Raw genomic sequence first — 16,272 nt, forward strand, 5'->3', positions numbered from 1 at the left:
GAGGCTTGTGGGAAGCTGGTGGTGGCAGTTGGGCTCTGAGGGAATTCCTGAAGAGCTGGTGTGGCGTGTGTTCTAAAAATAAAGTTAGTTTCTGCTTGATAAGTGGCTCGTGAATTGTGCCCAGCCAGACTGCGGCACTTGGTGGCACAGGCCACACCACACGAGCTCTTCAGGAATTCCCTTAGAGCCCAACTGCCACCACCAGCTTCCCACAAGCCTCAACCTCCCCCACTCCTCCTGCTCTTGAGGCCGATTGGCTGGGTCGCGTGGGTAGAGCCAAAAGAGTTCCCCAATGAGCAGCTCCATGGTCTGAAAGGGCAGGGAAACAGCCCAATGAGCATCACCACAGAGGAGCCAATCAGCTGGCAGCTGGAAGTTTGCTGGGACCCCTTTGGCTGTGGCTCTCAACAGATGTCTTTTCAGTTTGATTGAAATTTGAATTTGTTGAAGTATTTACTTTTTCCACAGAGTACATATGTCATATATTCTCTGAATCTGTATCTCTAAAATTGTTTCTTCCTAACATGAGAGTTTTCCTGGAGATAGAATTAATTCTTGGGTTAATCTTTTTCCCTCAAAAAACTGTTAATCATTGTCTTCTAGCATTTACAATTGTGATTAATATTGGTGTCTGTTTTAAGTTGGTGTTGCTCATGAAAAATTGAATACCATTTCAGATAACTACCTCATCACATTTTAGGTAGCGTTTCATTTTTATCCTATAAAATTTTTTTTACTAGGATAAATTATAGATATTGAGTTTCATATTCTCCTTACTGGTAATCTTATTTGGTATTTAGGGAGCCTTTAATTTTCGAAATTCAAGTCTTAAGGAAAAAAAACGCATTTTCTTCTATTGTATTATTATTATTGTTGTCAGTCTCTTGTTATATAATTCATAAATTAAACTTTATCCTAAGTATGTAATGATAGGGAAAAAAGCAGTACATGAGTTTTGGTTCCACTGGGATACTTAGAATATATCCTCCCCAAGATAAGGTGGGGACTACTCTATCATTTGATTTATTTTTATTGCAGTAACTTTTATTGTAGTTAATATTTTTCATTGCTGGATAGAAAAGAAGTTTCTCTCAGTATTCAGATTATGTGAGGTGGGAGGATCACTTGAAGTGAGGAGTTTGAGGCCAGTCTGGGAAACATAGTAGGCAGAGCTCAGGTTAAAAAAAAAAAAAAAAGATGGTAGTTGTTGGTTGGTTCAGTATTTGTCCATTTCTTAAACAAAACATAATATGTTTATAGAATGCTTTTCTAGTTTTTAGCCATTTTGTAGTATTCTCTTTATTGTAGTGTTTGATTATTTCAGTGGGTACTTGGGAAAGGGAGGAATTTAAATGGTTTAATTTGCCATCTTGATGCAGGAAGTTCCCCAGATTATTTTAACACTTTTAGAAATTTTCTTATTTCAAGACTAGGGGTATTGGTCAGTTCTCATGAAGTAATGATACTGTAGTTTAAGTAGCACATTTAAAATCAGTAATCCTTGTTAGTGGGGTAGAGATTGAACTATAATAAAAAGAGCATTAACCAAATAGGTTCTAAGATTAAAGTTACGATAAAAATTTCTCATTACTTTTTGTACTTTACCTGAATTGTTCCCAAAATATAGTACATTTTGAACCACAGGTGGCAACCCTAGTATAAGTTGCTATCAAGTATTATCTTTGTTTCCGCACGCTTACAGTTTGAATTTTGAGGGTAAATTGTAAACCCAAAACTACCTAAAAGACACAACTCCCGTCATACAGTATTCTACATGTTATAAATCACATACAAAAATATTGACATTTAACATTAGTTATTTATGGTTATATATAGTTATCAGACTTAAGACTAACTGGATTTCTTTCTGAAGTGGTCTCTTCCCTTACTAGTATTTCACAATTTTTGTTTCTTTTGTCTAGCAAAAATGTTCCAGTGAAGCTTTTTAAGCTCTTGTATTTGAACCTGAAGTTAGTGAGAACTTACATGAAAACTCAAGATTACTATAGAAGAGGTGGCAAAGGTGAAACAGGACTTTTCATAATGTCATTTTAAGTTTCAAGTGAGCTGTAATTAAGGAAGGAATAAGCCAAATCTATCTGTTGTATTTTTTTTTAATTTGCTATATTTTATTTTATAACCATTTTGACTCCTGAGTTACACAGTAGAGTAACTTAAAGAGATTGGAACAGTTCAGTTTCTAGCTTTTCAGAATTTCTTCCCCCATCTTTCCCTAGTCACTGAACAAAAACCAGAAAGGTGATTTAGTAAATCTGATTTTGAAAAAAAATAATGCAATTCTTACATAAAATGGCCTCAGTAAAACAGTAAATTAAAACTTGACTCCTTCATTGCAGAGACTCCTCTTATTGGTAATGAGTGGCTGGTCCATTCTACTGGAAAGAAAAGTGCACTGCTTTGCTCATCATTTTGGAATTTTTCTTGATGAAAGGATAGTGTCAAATGGCCTTCTCAGTCTTCTATCCCAGCTTCCTTACAGTTCCAGTTAATTTTGGTAACCCTTTATGGCCTTCCATTCCCTCCACAGGGCCTTCCTTCACCTTGCATTATTTTTCTTTGTAATACTGAGGAATTATAACAAGGAATTAAAACATTCCATTCTGGGTTCACTGTATGAAAGATGTCCTCATTAAAGAGATAGTTATGAGTCAGTAGCTTAGTTTACTCTCTTTAATGGGCTTATTGAATTACATAGTAACTTCTTTGAGCAAAACTTTCCTTGTAGGGATCATCCCTGAAAATTGTGTTTTCTTGTTAAGATAATGAAACAAAATGTTTGATAGAATATTTGCTTATATGATTCTATAATTTGCCCTGTTCTGAGTTTTTAAATATAATTTGCAACCAAGGGAGATTTAAATCCAGAACCTTATTTAGTATACAAGGAACAGATAATCCTACATCTAGGTATGACAATATTTGTAGTTGTAAAACACATTGTCTGTGTGAGAGAGAGAAACATGAAAAATAGGTAAGAGCTATGCAATAGACAGGGAAATTAATAAGCCTTCCAGTAGCTCTTGAATTATATTTTCAGTGTGGACTTTTTATTTTGTTGTGAATGTTACAAGTTTTTAGGACTGCAGAAGTGCATATTGGGATGAGAATAAATGTAAATCTATTCATCCTTCAGAAGTACTTAATATGCATTGCCAGACACAAGTTTGAGGCCAGCCTTAACAACTTAGCAAAGCCTTGTCTCAAAATAAAAAGGACTCAGGATATAGTTAAGTGGTAAATGTGCAGGGTGTTTTACATGCAAGGACTGAAATTGTATCAGTCTTCATAACAGCAAAACGTTGGAAAAGATTTCAAGTCCTACCAGTGAGTATCTCATTAAATAAGCCAGAATACATTTGTTCTGTGAAATACTCTGCAGCCATTAAAGAGGGTATTTCCAGGCATTGGCCTGGAAAGAAGTCTATGATATAAAAGTGAAAGAAGTCAAGTTGCAAAAGTATGTAGAGTATTCTATTTACATAGGAATAAATTGAGAAAACCCCATATATATGTATGACTTTTGTGTTTACTTATCCATCCTTCATTTGATAATAATGCTCTGATTCTTTCCAGGGAACTATCCAGTCTCTGTTCTCTAATCTCAGTTCATGTTATTGGATGGTGTTCACATGCTTCTGGCTCCAGTGAAGGCCGCCTGCAAATCAGGCCTGGTCATTCATAAAAATTTATCTCACTGTAGGGATTGGCACTTAAGAAAATTTGGGCTGAGACTTATGTTCTACTTTTGAGGGAATAACATGCTCTTTTCTTAGTCTTGTACCTAGAAGGATGTTAGCCAGTCATCTTGGTATCACCTTGAACCTGAAAATGAAGCCAAGAGAATGAGAGATACCAGATACTAATTACATTGTTTGTATATCTAAGTGAAGCCTCCTCTTAGCTTAGTGTATTAGACATCTCCAGTAGTTGTAAATTCTGTTTTGCTCAGATCAGACTGAGTTGGATTTTTGGACATCTGTAACTGAGAACACTAACTTCTGTGCAAACAGGTATGTTATAAATATATAGAAAATGGTCTGGGATGTTACTCATCAAAATGTTAACAGTGCTTCATGGAAGAATTGCATTGAGGGAGAGGATACCAAGGGGGCTTTCTTCTTTTCACCCTAAATTTGTGTTATTTTGACTTTTTTTAACATGCCTATAAAAATGAGTGGAAACAAAAATTGGTTAAAAGCCCAATAAAAGAATACTGTGTTTATATACTGTTTTTCTCCACTCTTCTTTCCCTTCATTATTTTGAATTATAAAATTTACTATAATACTACTTTTAAAAATATTTACAAACAGTACTGAAGATGTTTTTTAGTGTCTTACTTTCTTATATGGACTCTTTCCTCTGGTCATGGTAATGTACTCATTGTCTTCTGGATACCTGAGTCACATTGTTGACAGCCTTTTTCATAAATGGATGTTCAAAGAAAGCTGTAGGTAGTATCTGTATTTAAATTCATAATCAAGCCAACCATATTTTCTAAAATAATAGGAATTCATAGTCTAGCAGAGAAATTTGTGCTGTTTCTATTATGGCAGGAAACTGGAAAATGTAGTGTAGACCCTAAAATGTTAGGCTTTTAAAAATATTTGGATGGTTTTTATAGAAAGTCAAGAGAATGTGAAAAGGTGACACCAACCCATAAGATTGACATTTGTGATGTGCATATATAGACACATGCTAAATAATCTTAATTTAAAATAATTTGTCATTGTCAGAGAAATGAAAATGCTAAGTGAACTTTCTAACTAACTTCTTTTTGTAATGGGAAATGAACCCAGGGGTGCTTTACCACTGAACTACACCCCTAGTCCTTTTTATTTTTATTTTGAGACAGGGTATCATTATGTTGCTGCCCTCAAATTTATGATTCTCCTGCCTTAGCCTCCTAGTTGGCTAGGATTATGGGTGTGTTGTGCTGTTGCATTGTACTGAGCAGCCCATTTACTTTTGATGAAATTTTTTGATATGCTAAAATATATTAAATAATTTCATACCTTCTTAAATAGGGTATTCTTAGTACGATATGACTCTTTCTTGATATGTTTTGGGGCCATTATGATTATCAGTAGTTCTGTATTGTAGAATGCCCTCAGGTTATTGGCACAGGTATAACTGTTTCGTTCTTAAGCTATGTTACTTTAATTAGCTATGCTTCTAAGATTTTGTGCCTCTCCCCCCTTTCTATTGGGGTGAAAAATCACATGACATAAATTGGCATTTTAAAGTATATACTGTAGTGGTACTTATTACATATATCTTCTGTGCACCCATTGCCTTCATCTAGTTCCAGAATATTTTGATCTTCCCAAAGGAGACCCCATACCCGTTAAGCAATCAGTTCCATTTTCCTTCTTCCTTTCAACTCCTAAAAACAATGAACCTGCTTTCCATCTCTGTGGTATTAACTATTCTGGGTAATTCATGGTATCCTCTCTTCCTTTTTGAAAATATTTTTGCTCTCTCACTGCCAAGGAACTCTTAATCTTCTTCATTTGCTAAGGATTGTGAAACCAACACAATTTCACTTAAATTGTTGGAAATAAGTCAGATCTGCCTGAGAATATGCAGAACTTGCCTATGAGGAGAGCTCATGTACTTTCATGAGTGGACTTCATGGCATCTCTTTTGGCTGCCACACATCCTGCTTAATATTTTCTGTTCTTGTTTATATACTGGAAGAGCTGCTGGATAGTCAGCACTGAATAAACAATGTGTTAATGTACACGTCCTTTCTGCTTTAGATTAAAGATGCAGTAGGGCAAGGACCACTTTTTTAATCTCTCCATAGCACCTATCAAAATACTTGATATTTATTAGGTATTTATTAGTTTTTATTAGAGTGAGTTGGTTTTTGGGGGGAGAGTGGGTATTAGGGAATGAACTCAAGGGTACTTGGCCACTGAGCCACATCCCCAGCCCTATTTTGTATTTTGTTTAGAGACAGAGTCTCACTGAGTTGCTTATTAGCACCTCGCCATCGCTGAGGCTGACTTTGAACTTGCCATCCTCCTGCATCAGCCTCCCAAACTGCTGGGATTACAGGCATGCACCACAGTACCCGGCAGATTGAGTTGCTTTAAAAGCCTATTTTCACTCTGGCTATCAGTCTTTGGGAAATGTTACTTTATAAGAAAAATTTTTAATTATGTAGATATTTGAAACGGGATTGATGGGATTTAGAAGTATGAAAATATAGGTTTTTTTTGGCACTTGTAGAAATACAGTTTTGGACATGTAATATTACTATAAGAAGTAGTTTGCTTTTTGTAATGAACCCCATGATAGTCCTCTCTATATGTAGCAATAGGTAATACCATCTATGTAGTAATACCACACTATGGTCTTTGGCAAACGGAGAACCCTTAATTATAACGTTTCACATGTTTGAACCTTACAGTCAGATTCTGATATGGTGAAAGTTACATAGGTGGTTATGATGCTTGTCATTGTTGAGAAACTGCTCTATAGGGAATATTCCAGTGCCCACCAGGTACATGGGAACTTTTATCTATCCCTTTATTATTATTTTTTGTAGTTTTGAAGAACAAAATGTTTTAAAAAATGTAAAAATTACATTTAGCGATACAGTACAATATTTAGAGTAAAAAATTTAACATTTTACTATATTAGGCATGGCATATTAAAAAATCAGTAAGCTGGCACCTTTCTAATATATATTGTTAGTTTAGCATGTACATTAATGTGCTTTTTTAGATGTGGCCTAAAATAGATTTGAGAAATAATATAAGGATATTTTAATCTGTAAAGCAATTTGACTTTTAATTATATTCCTTCAGTAAAAGATTTCTGTAACACTGAAGTTTTTAGGTATTTAGATTAACTAAAATTTAAACATGAGATCTTTGGTCATTATGAGTGGAGCTTAATATGATTTATACTTTATTTTCTTTAGCTTATCCAGTTTTATCTAATATTTGCTTGTGTATTTAAGAACATAAAAATAAGAAAATCTAAGTTTTCTAAAATATAATTTTGTATGTTTACTATTGAACTTTTAGTACTCAAATTCCAATCTCAGCAATGTACTTGGTAATCAGAAGGTAATGGTTCTTAACAGTTTGTTAATGGTTCTTAACAATCTTTATGTGTGTTTTCTTTTTCTTTCCTCCTTTCTTTCTTTCCTTCTGAGGATGGAACCCAGGCCCTTACACATGCTGGGAAAGTGCTATCACATCCCAAGCCTCACTGAGTTGTTCAGGGTGGTCTTGAGTCTAGTTCTCTTCCTTACTCAGCCTTCTGAGAGCTGGGATCACAGCTGTATGCCCCCACACACCTGGCCATGTGTATTTTCTCAATTTTTTATAGCAGCCTTGTGAAGGAGGAAGGGGAAGTACTGATTTTCCCCCATTTTTCCAGCAAAGAGATTATAACACAGATTCAAACTTGTTAGAATAACAAGACCAATAGGTACTTTAATTAGTGGAAGTGGATAGTAATGGTTATATTCTAACCTGCCAGAGGCTTTCATTACTCCCATCTGCCTGAGTACTTGGGACCAAAAAACCCCAAATAGCCTAAATGGTAGGAAACCAGACCAGGTCGTAGACAGACTTCAAGAATAAGGGAAATTTCTGTTTCTTTCAATTTTTTCCTACTTATTATTTTTTCACCAGTTAGTAGTGATAACTTTAGATAGTAAATGTCGTCTTTTTGTTGTTTGTGTTAGATGAATCAGGCTTTTGTTTTAAATGTAGATTATCTCTGGGTAACTAAGGAAATAGAAAATTCGGGGTGAAATCTTTCGGGATTGAGAATTACCTTATGAGTAATGTAATATGTGTAGGATCAACTATGTGAGTGAAAAAGTAAAAGTTAATAGTGTGCACAAGCCATGTGTGCTTAACTGGTATAACTGGAGCGTATGTTTTTAGAGCTCTCTTGTTAGGATTTTTTTTTTTTCCCCTAGAACTGGGCATGAACCCAAGACCTTGCAAGCAATCTACCACTGAGCTGCATTCCCAGCTCCCCACCTTTTTTAAAATCATATTTTGAGACAGGGTCTCACTAAGTTGTCCAGGCTGGCCTCTAATTTGTTATTCTTCTGCCTTAGCCTCTTGAGTAGCTGGGATTATAGGCCTGTGCTACTACCATGCCTGGCTCTGAAGCCATTTTTATTCCATCAGATATAGTGGTGCATGCCTGTAGTCTTAGCTACTTAGGTGGTTGAGGCAGGAAGATCCTTTGGGCCTTGGATTTCAAGGCTGGCCTGGACAACATAATAAGAACCTATCTCAAAAAATAACTTTTTAATCCTGTTTTAAAACTAGTTTACTATAAAAATCTTAGAGCTCTAGGGTACTTATCCAGCTGTTGTTTTCTTTTAATGAGGAAACTGAGGTGCAGAGAAGCTGAAGCTTTCCCAGTGTCATATAATAGAGTTTAAACTAGAGTATGCTTTCCTGACTTCCAAATGAATTTTAGTTTTACTTTAAATGATTACTTCTTGCTAAGTTTTTCTTAACATACTTAACAGGTGGTTTGTGTCTTTAATATACATGCTTGATTAGTATTTCTAGTCTGCTAATATGAATGTAGAGATATAAAACTTACTTTGAATTTTGTGATGAAAATTTCAATTTTTTTTGTTTAATTTTAGGTGAAATGATGTGGGGAAAATTCTGGTTATTTTGAAGATGTCTCGACACAGTATCATTTCCTGTTTAAATTACAGATAACTTCAGAGATTTTCAGAACAAAAGAAACTGAGATTTTTAATTAAATCATGCCATCTGAACAGAAACAGTTTTTTTGTGATGAAAACCAAACTACATTTAAAAAAGAAAATGATGTGGAAAAGGTGATATCTGATCCTATCAGATCAGTACCTAGACCAAAAATTTCAGAAAGTAGTTTTCATTATGATCTTAAAAATGTGAAAATTGATTTGCCGAAGATAAATATTCCAAATGAAGTCCTAGTGAAAAGTGAAGTTGACAAATATAGAAAATTATTTCAGAGTAAACCACAGACTGCAAGAAAATCTATCAGTGTAAAGACTGTGAGCTGTGTAGAGGAGTGCATATTACTTCATAAGTGTGAAAGACCTGAAGAAGAGGGTATAAAAATGTCTGCAAAAATACTCAATTTCAGCTGTTTAAAATGCCAAGACAGCACTCTATATAGCCCAAATGATTTGCAGAAACACTTTCAAATGTGGCACCATGGTGAATTGCCTTCATATCCTTGTGAAATGTGCAGTTTTTCAGCAAATGACTTCCAGATATTTAAACAACACCGACGAACCCATAGGAGCACTTTAGTAAAATGTGATATTTGTAACAATGAGCGTGTATATACTTTATTGGATTTGACAAAGCATTTCACATCTACACATTGTGTTAATGGTAATTTTCAATGTGAAAAATGCCAATTCTCCACCCAGGATGTTGGCACATTTGTCCAGCACATTCATAGACATAATGAAGTTCATTATAAATGTGGTAAATGCCATCATGTATGTTTTACCAAAGGGGAGCTTCAGAAGCACCTTCATGTGCATTCTGGTACTCTTCCCTTCACTTGTCAATATTGTAGCTATGGTGCCACCCGTAAAGACTATCTTATAAGACATGTTATAACTTTGCACAAAGAACACTTGTATGCAAAAGAAAAACTGGAAAAAGACAAATATGAAAAAAGGATGGCAAACACTTCATCGGGACTCAAGTTAATACTGAAAAGATATAAAATAGGTGCATCAAGGAAGACATTCTGGAAACGTAAGAAAATTACTAATGGAAGTGACAGAAATATAGAAGAAAACACTCAAGTGCTTAATAAAATAAATAAAACACAGACCAAATCTGAAGACCAGAGCTATCTTGGTGAAGAACATTTAAATAAGGAAAAGGGTGAAAGACTACACTGTGAGAATAGTGATAAGCCTGCAGAGTTGGAGTCAGGAAAACCAGCTCTTTTGTCCACTGGGCAATGTAATAGAGCTGAGGAGGGATCCAATGCTACTTCAGGTTTCTTGAAGACTGCTCTACAAGGACCTACAGTATTAATGGTGAAAAATAATAAAATAACAATTCCTGCTAACTATAGTGCTAAGTTTATGGGCTTCAAGATGGTAGATGGAAAACAGCATATTGTAATAAAATTGTTGCCTACAAATAAGCAGAATTTATACTCACCCACCTCACACTCAGATGCTGCAAAAGACAGTACTACTAATTTGCAGCCCCAGACTTTGGACACACCTGGATTTTTAACAGGAGTAACAACTGAGATAAGTGACACAGTTTATATGAAACCACCTCCATTTTCATGTTCATCTCCTGTACTTTCAGGGAAAGTAATTTCAGAGAAAGAAATGGCTTTTATATCAGAAAAGAATAACATGCTTCCAACAATGGATTATGGCAAAAGTGTATCTTCTTTACCAACAACATCAGAATTGGTTACCACGTCAGTGACCACAAAAGTTGAAGCAAGAGATAATGTTGACTTATGGGGAAATCATATCATTCAGAGTCATCCTGAGGTGTTAGGTACTACCATTAAAAGTCCAGACAAAGTCAACCATACTACCAAACCAAATGCATACAACAGTGGAGATATGCACAACTATTGCATTAATTATGTCAACTCTGAGTTACCTGTTGAGTCCTCCAACCAAGGATCATTGCCTTTTCATAATTACTCAAAAGTGAATAACTCGAATAAACGTCGAAGGTTTTCAGGAACAGCAATGTGTGAAAACCTTCAGAGAGAATCTTCAAGCAAAACAGTTCAGCAACCAGTTGTTAGTGAGACAGCTTTATCACTAGTGAGGAAGGAGAGCTCAAACCCAGATAGCCTGTTATCATCTGTCAGCTTTTTAAATGATAAAGATGGAATTTTAAAAATGAAAGCTGAAGTTGAAGAACAATGTGTTTTAGAAAAAGGACACAACATTGAGGGACAAAACCTGTACACTAATGAAAACCAAAACTTAGAGAGTGTAACTGAAAAATCTAACTGGAATGACATTTCTAGTGTCGAGTCACCTCTGATGCCTAGAATTACATCTGTTTTTTCTCTCCAGAGCCAACAGGCATCCGAATTTTTGCCCCCTGAAGTAAACCAGTTGCTTCAAGATATATTAAAACCAAAATCTGATGTAAAACAAGACTCTGACATTCCAAATCAAAGCCTGCCACTTCATTGTGACCAGTCATTTCAGAAACACGAGGGAGAAGGCACAGTAGTTGAATCTTTCAAAGACTTCAGAGGGCAAGGCATCTTCCCACTTCTCTCTAGTAATGGAGGTGTTGATGTGCCCCCAAATGATCTGAATTTAAAATGTAATGGAAAGGAAAAACAAGTGCTATCTGTATCACAAGATGTGAGAGATTCAGAGAAGACACCTAGAATTTCAGGTATTGGCACATTACTTAAGACTCAGTCAGATGCAATAATAACACAGCAGCTTGTAAAGGACAAACTACGAGCCACTACACAAAATTCAGGTTCTTTATATATGCAGAGTCCACTTCTAAACTCAGAACATAAAAAAACTATATTTGTTCAAACTCCAAAAGGTTTTTTTATACCACTGCATGTTGCCAATAAGCCTGGATTCCATGTTTTTTCAGGAAGACCACGTCCACTAGTTAATACGCAAGGTGTACCTCCTCTTTTAAACAAGAAGCCTGGGATGATTTTGACATTTAATAATGGGAAACTTGAAGGTCTTTCTAGTGTAAAAACTGAGAGTGCTCAAGTTTGTGGAACTGTGACCAAGGATCCTTGCAAAACACCTTTTTTAAAGGTAGAACAAAACAACAATTGTCTAACACCTGCACTTTGTTCCAGCATTGGCAGTTGTTTGAGCATGAAAAGTAGCTCAGAAAATTCATTGCCATTAAAAGGCCCTTACATTATTAAAACATCAGCAAGTTCTTCAGTGAAAGCTATTCCTATTCCCAATGCATTGTCTGAGCAGCAGGGAACAAAGTTAAATATCTTGGATTCAGTAAAACCTCAGAATGAAATTTTTTCAAAAACACCACCTTATACCCTCTTGCCTGATGGCACACAAGCTGTTTTTTTAAAGTGTGTGATGCCAAATAATGCTGAGCTGCTTAAGCCTAAGTTAGTCCAAAATAGTTCTTATTATCAAAATATACAGCCAAAGAGACCTGAAGGAACATCACAAAAAATATTGCTGAAAATTTTTAACCCTGTGTTAAATGTGACTGCTGCTAATAATCTGTTAGTTAGCAACTCTGCATCCTCACCACAGAAAGACGGTGTACCATCTAATCAGACTATAGGTGGAGAGCAGAAAGAGCCAGAATCTTCTAGAGATGCCTTACCGTTCTTATTAGATGATTTGATGCCAGCAAATGAAATTGTTATAACCTCTACTGCAACATGCCCTGAATCTTCTGACGAACCAGTGTGTATCAGTGACCATTCAGAGGCCAGGGTATTAAGATGTAAGACAAATTGTACAATTGAGAGAAATTTCAATAGAAGAAAGACTTCCCCCCAAAATTTTTCAAAAATAAAAACAAGTGTAAGAAATAAAGATTCTGAAACTGCCTTTGTAGCTAGAAACAGAAACTGTAAACGAAAGTGTAGGGATAGTTCCCAAGAACCTCCAAGAAAAAAATCATCATTGCATAGAAAGTGTAAAGAAAAGGCTAAAACTGAAGATGTTCGTGAAACATTTGGATTTAGCAGACCTAGACTTTCAAAAGATTCAGTTAGAACTTTGCGGCTTTTCCCTTTTAGTTCCAAACAGCTTGTGAAATGTCCTAGGAGAAACCAACCAGTTGTGGTTTTAAATCATCCTGATGCAGATGCACCAGAAGTAGTGAATGTGATGAAAACTGTCGCTAAATTTAATGGACGTGTACTTAAAGTTTCATTGTCAAAAAGAACTATGAATGCTTTACTGAAACCAGTTTGTTACAACCCTTCAAAAACAACTTATGATGATTTTTCCAAGAGGCACAAAACATTTAAACATGTTAGTTCTGTGAAAGAAAGGTTTGTGCTAAAATTAACACTCAAAAAGACAAGCAAAAATAATTATCAGATTGTAAAAACTACCTCTGAAAATGTTTTGAAAACTAAGTTTAATTGTTGGTTTTGTGGTAGAGTATTTGACAATCAGGACGCTTGGGCTGGTCATGGGCAGAGACATTTAATGGAAGCCACTCGGGATTGGAATATGTTAGAATAAGGTATTGTAATTACCAAGGAAAAGAAAAGCAACATTACCTTAGAAGAAAACACTGGGTTGAAGTACCATACTACATGCAGCTTTTACTTGGTATAGTTTCTGAAATTAAATGTTTTAAAAGTCATATGTTTTTGGAAGAGCAAAAGCTTTATGTGTGGTACTTGAAAATGCCATCGTTGCACACATAAGTTTTGGAAGAAACTAATCAGCACAGATGTACCTTGATTTTTTTAAAGATGTGTTTGTGGGAAGTTAGGGCTAAAGAAAATTTTGATAAAAAGTTTTCCCAATTTACGTCTTTAGAGACTCTTAGTAGAGGGTAATGGCAGCTCCATTCCCTCTCTTCTTCCACCAGCCTTATAAGTCTGATATATACAGCTCCTCTGAAGATGGAGAGCTCTTTCATGATGGAGTTGAGAAATTTCTCCTCACTTGTGAAGATATACTGAGAGCTTGGGTAAAAAAAGTTACTTGACATTTGCTAAATACAGTTTAAAGGGTATTAGACTCCTTTGAAAGTATCTTTTAACTTACTATAGTTACATCTTAAATAAAGCTCAGAGTATGGGGCAAGTAAACCCTGTTTTATGTTAAGCTCTCTTCTATGTCAAAAATTGGAACATCCTCCCAATGTGATTTTGATTTTCTAAATGGCCATGTCAAGCATTGCAATAGATGGGCAGCCTCAAGAGAATCTCTTTGTCTAGTTTCAAGTCCAGTTAAAGAATTTCAACGTTTTCCTTAAGCTGATTATATTCTCCAATGATCCCATTGCACAGAAGTGTGCTCATCTGAATTAAACTGTTTCCCAAAAACCAAGTGACCATCTTTTCCTGGTTGCCATCCCTTAACCGTGGAACATAGAAACACTTCTAAGGGAATAGATTTTCTTGAAAATTAACATTTTTTTTTTTACAGAGATGATATTTTGAAGCATGATTAGCAAGGCAGATCATATTTTTGTTAGTTTAATTACTATTATTATCTGAACATGTCCAAATTAGGACAAACCATTTTTGTTAGCAACTTTTCAGTATAATGGACAACCCAAAGCAGATATATACTAATTGTTGGTGTTGGAAAATGGGGAAGAATTAACACTGGACTCTGGTAGTTCATAAAACTTCAGGACGGATTCCTAAGGAACATGCCCAAAGGAGTTTCTAAGTGAACATTTTCATAACAATCAATAGATTTAAATTTTTCACCTTGTAAGTTTGGATCAAATTTTGTTGGATCATTGGGTAATGAAGTTCTTCAAATTTTGTTGGATCGTTGGGTAATGAAGTTCTTATATTACAAAATTGTGTGTTGTATGGTTTTTGTTATATTGTTACTATAAGTGTTAATGATATTTTCATTGATTGGATGAAAACTTCAGGGCTTCTTTTCTGTATATAACAAATCTGTACATATTTTTTGTACTTTGTTATGTAAATTTTGCACAGAAAGTTTTGTCACAAAAAATTTATTTTCTTTTAGTTTAGTTCTGTGCATGCACTAATAAAACTGGTTGTTTAATTTAAAGAGAATATGTAAAACTTTAACCCATGTTATTTTCTATTTTTCTTGGTTATTATTTTAGATGTGGATTTTTTTTAGGTAAAATTAATTTTTCAGGGATTGAACACTATTGTTAGCAAGTGCCTAAAAAAGATGTGAAACAGTTTACATATGTCAACTGTAACAGTAAGGTCCCAAATGGGCCCATTCCCCTAATAGTTTTTTATTTTAAAGAAAGCCATACATAGATGCTTCAAGCTATCTTGCTATGCACATTATACTTGTACTGTTTTTGTGCAGTTTATCTACTTTCTTAGTGAAGTATTTTTTTGTATAAAACCTGGTAAAATCGTGTTTCTTAAAAATTGAGCCTAAGAATGGAGTTGATTGGAAATACACAGTATATATTAATAATGTATATGGTGTTTAAAGAATGGTAAGCATTGTTAATTTCATTGTTCCTTGTTGATGAATGTTTTCTTCAATTAAAGTTATCTTAAGTTTGTGTTTACATAAGAATTTTTTTTAACTGTGCTAAAATCTAATGGGAGATTGTACCCATTATTCTGATGGGTAATTATTTATATTTCCAAGTGTGTGAAGTTTTTTGTTTTTTATGCTATGCTAGTGAACTATACAAAATAAAGTATGAGCCTCTTCCCCAGAAAAAGTCATAGATGAAATTTTGTTTGAGAAGGGTCACATTTACCATATTTTTTTCTGTTGTGCTGGCAAGGTGAGCCATAGGTGGCTTATGCTCTTCAATACCCTACAGCAGTAAAACTGAAATGCTGTGTTAAGGATAGATCTGTAATGAGCCATTGCTTCCTGTGACTAGAAAGGAAAAAAGGAATTATCCTGCCAGTCTTTGTGATGCTCTAAAAATACTTTCAGAGTAGCCATTCCAGAAAAATTACAGTTGTGATATATTTGTCTGAAAGTTTTAAAAACCGTTTAAAATCAGTTGCATATGGGAACATTTTGGTTTTAATTTAGGTTATTCTGAAGGGTGCAAACCTGCTTGGAACTTCTTTATTGTCGAGTAGGAAATAAATAGAACCCTCTGTTCTTTATTTTTCTTGACTAAAGATGACTGAGCTAATCAAACTTCAGAGTCAAGAGTTAGTTTGATTATTTTCCTATTTATCCATTTCCATTGATGTGGGCCTCCCACTGTTTAGCATTGACTTTAAAAAGTAATTTACTTTTCAAAGAATTTCATCTTGCTGAGTATTCAGTAGCACAGATTGAAATGCTATAGTTTTTATGAAAATTTTCATTAAGGGGTCAGCAGTTTGTTTTTCAGGAAAGGGTCAAATGGTAAATAACTTGGGCTTTATTGGATATAGTCTCTGTTGTTACTCATCTCTTATAATGCAGAAATAGCCAGGGACTATACATAAATGAAGGTGAATGTGTTTTAATAAGACTATTTACAAAAATAGGCAATGGGGCTGTGGTTGTCACTCCAGTGGTGGAGCGCTTGCCTAGTATGTGTGAGGCACTGGGTTTGATCCTCAGCACCACATAA

The 16,272-nt window shown here is 34.9% G+C and overlaps 1 protein-coding gene across 6 annotated transcripts in view; it reads left to right on the forward strand.

Annotated features, from left to right (window-relative positions):
* The window catches only part of Znf518a (zinc finger protein 518A), a 28,772-nt gene extending 13,520 nt beyond the window's left edge, over positions 1 to 15,252 (forward strand). For all 6 annotated transcript variants that reach the window (XM_048807057.1, XM_048807059.1, XM_048807055.1 and 3 more), the window contains exon 3: positions 8,658 to 15,252. In XM_048807057.1, the coding sequence (XP_048663014.1) occupies positions 8,784 to 13,238 (4,455 nt within the window). In that variant the 5' untranslated portion in view covers positions 8,658 to 8,783 and the 3' untranslated portion in view covers positions 13,239 to 15,252. The remainder of the gene's footprint in view (positions 1 to 8,657) is intronic.
* Positions 15,253 to 16,272: the final 1,020 nt, after the last annotated feature.

This window comes from Marmota marmota, unplaced genomic scaffold (genome assembly GCF_001458135.2).
Source record: "Marmota marmota marmota unplaced genomic scaffold, marMar, whole genome shotgun sequence".
Taxonomy (NCBI): Eukaryota; Metazoa; Chordata; class Mammalia; order Rodentia; family Sciuridae; genus Marmota; species Marmota marmota.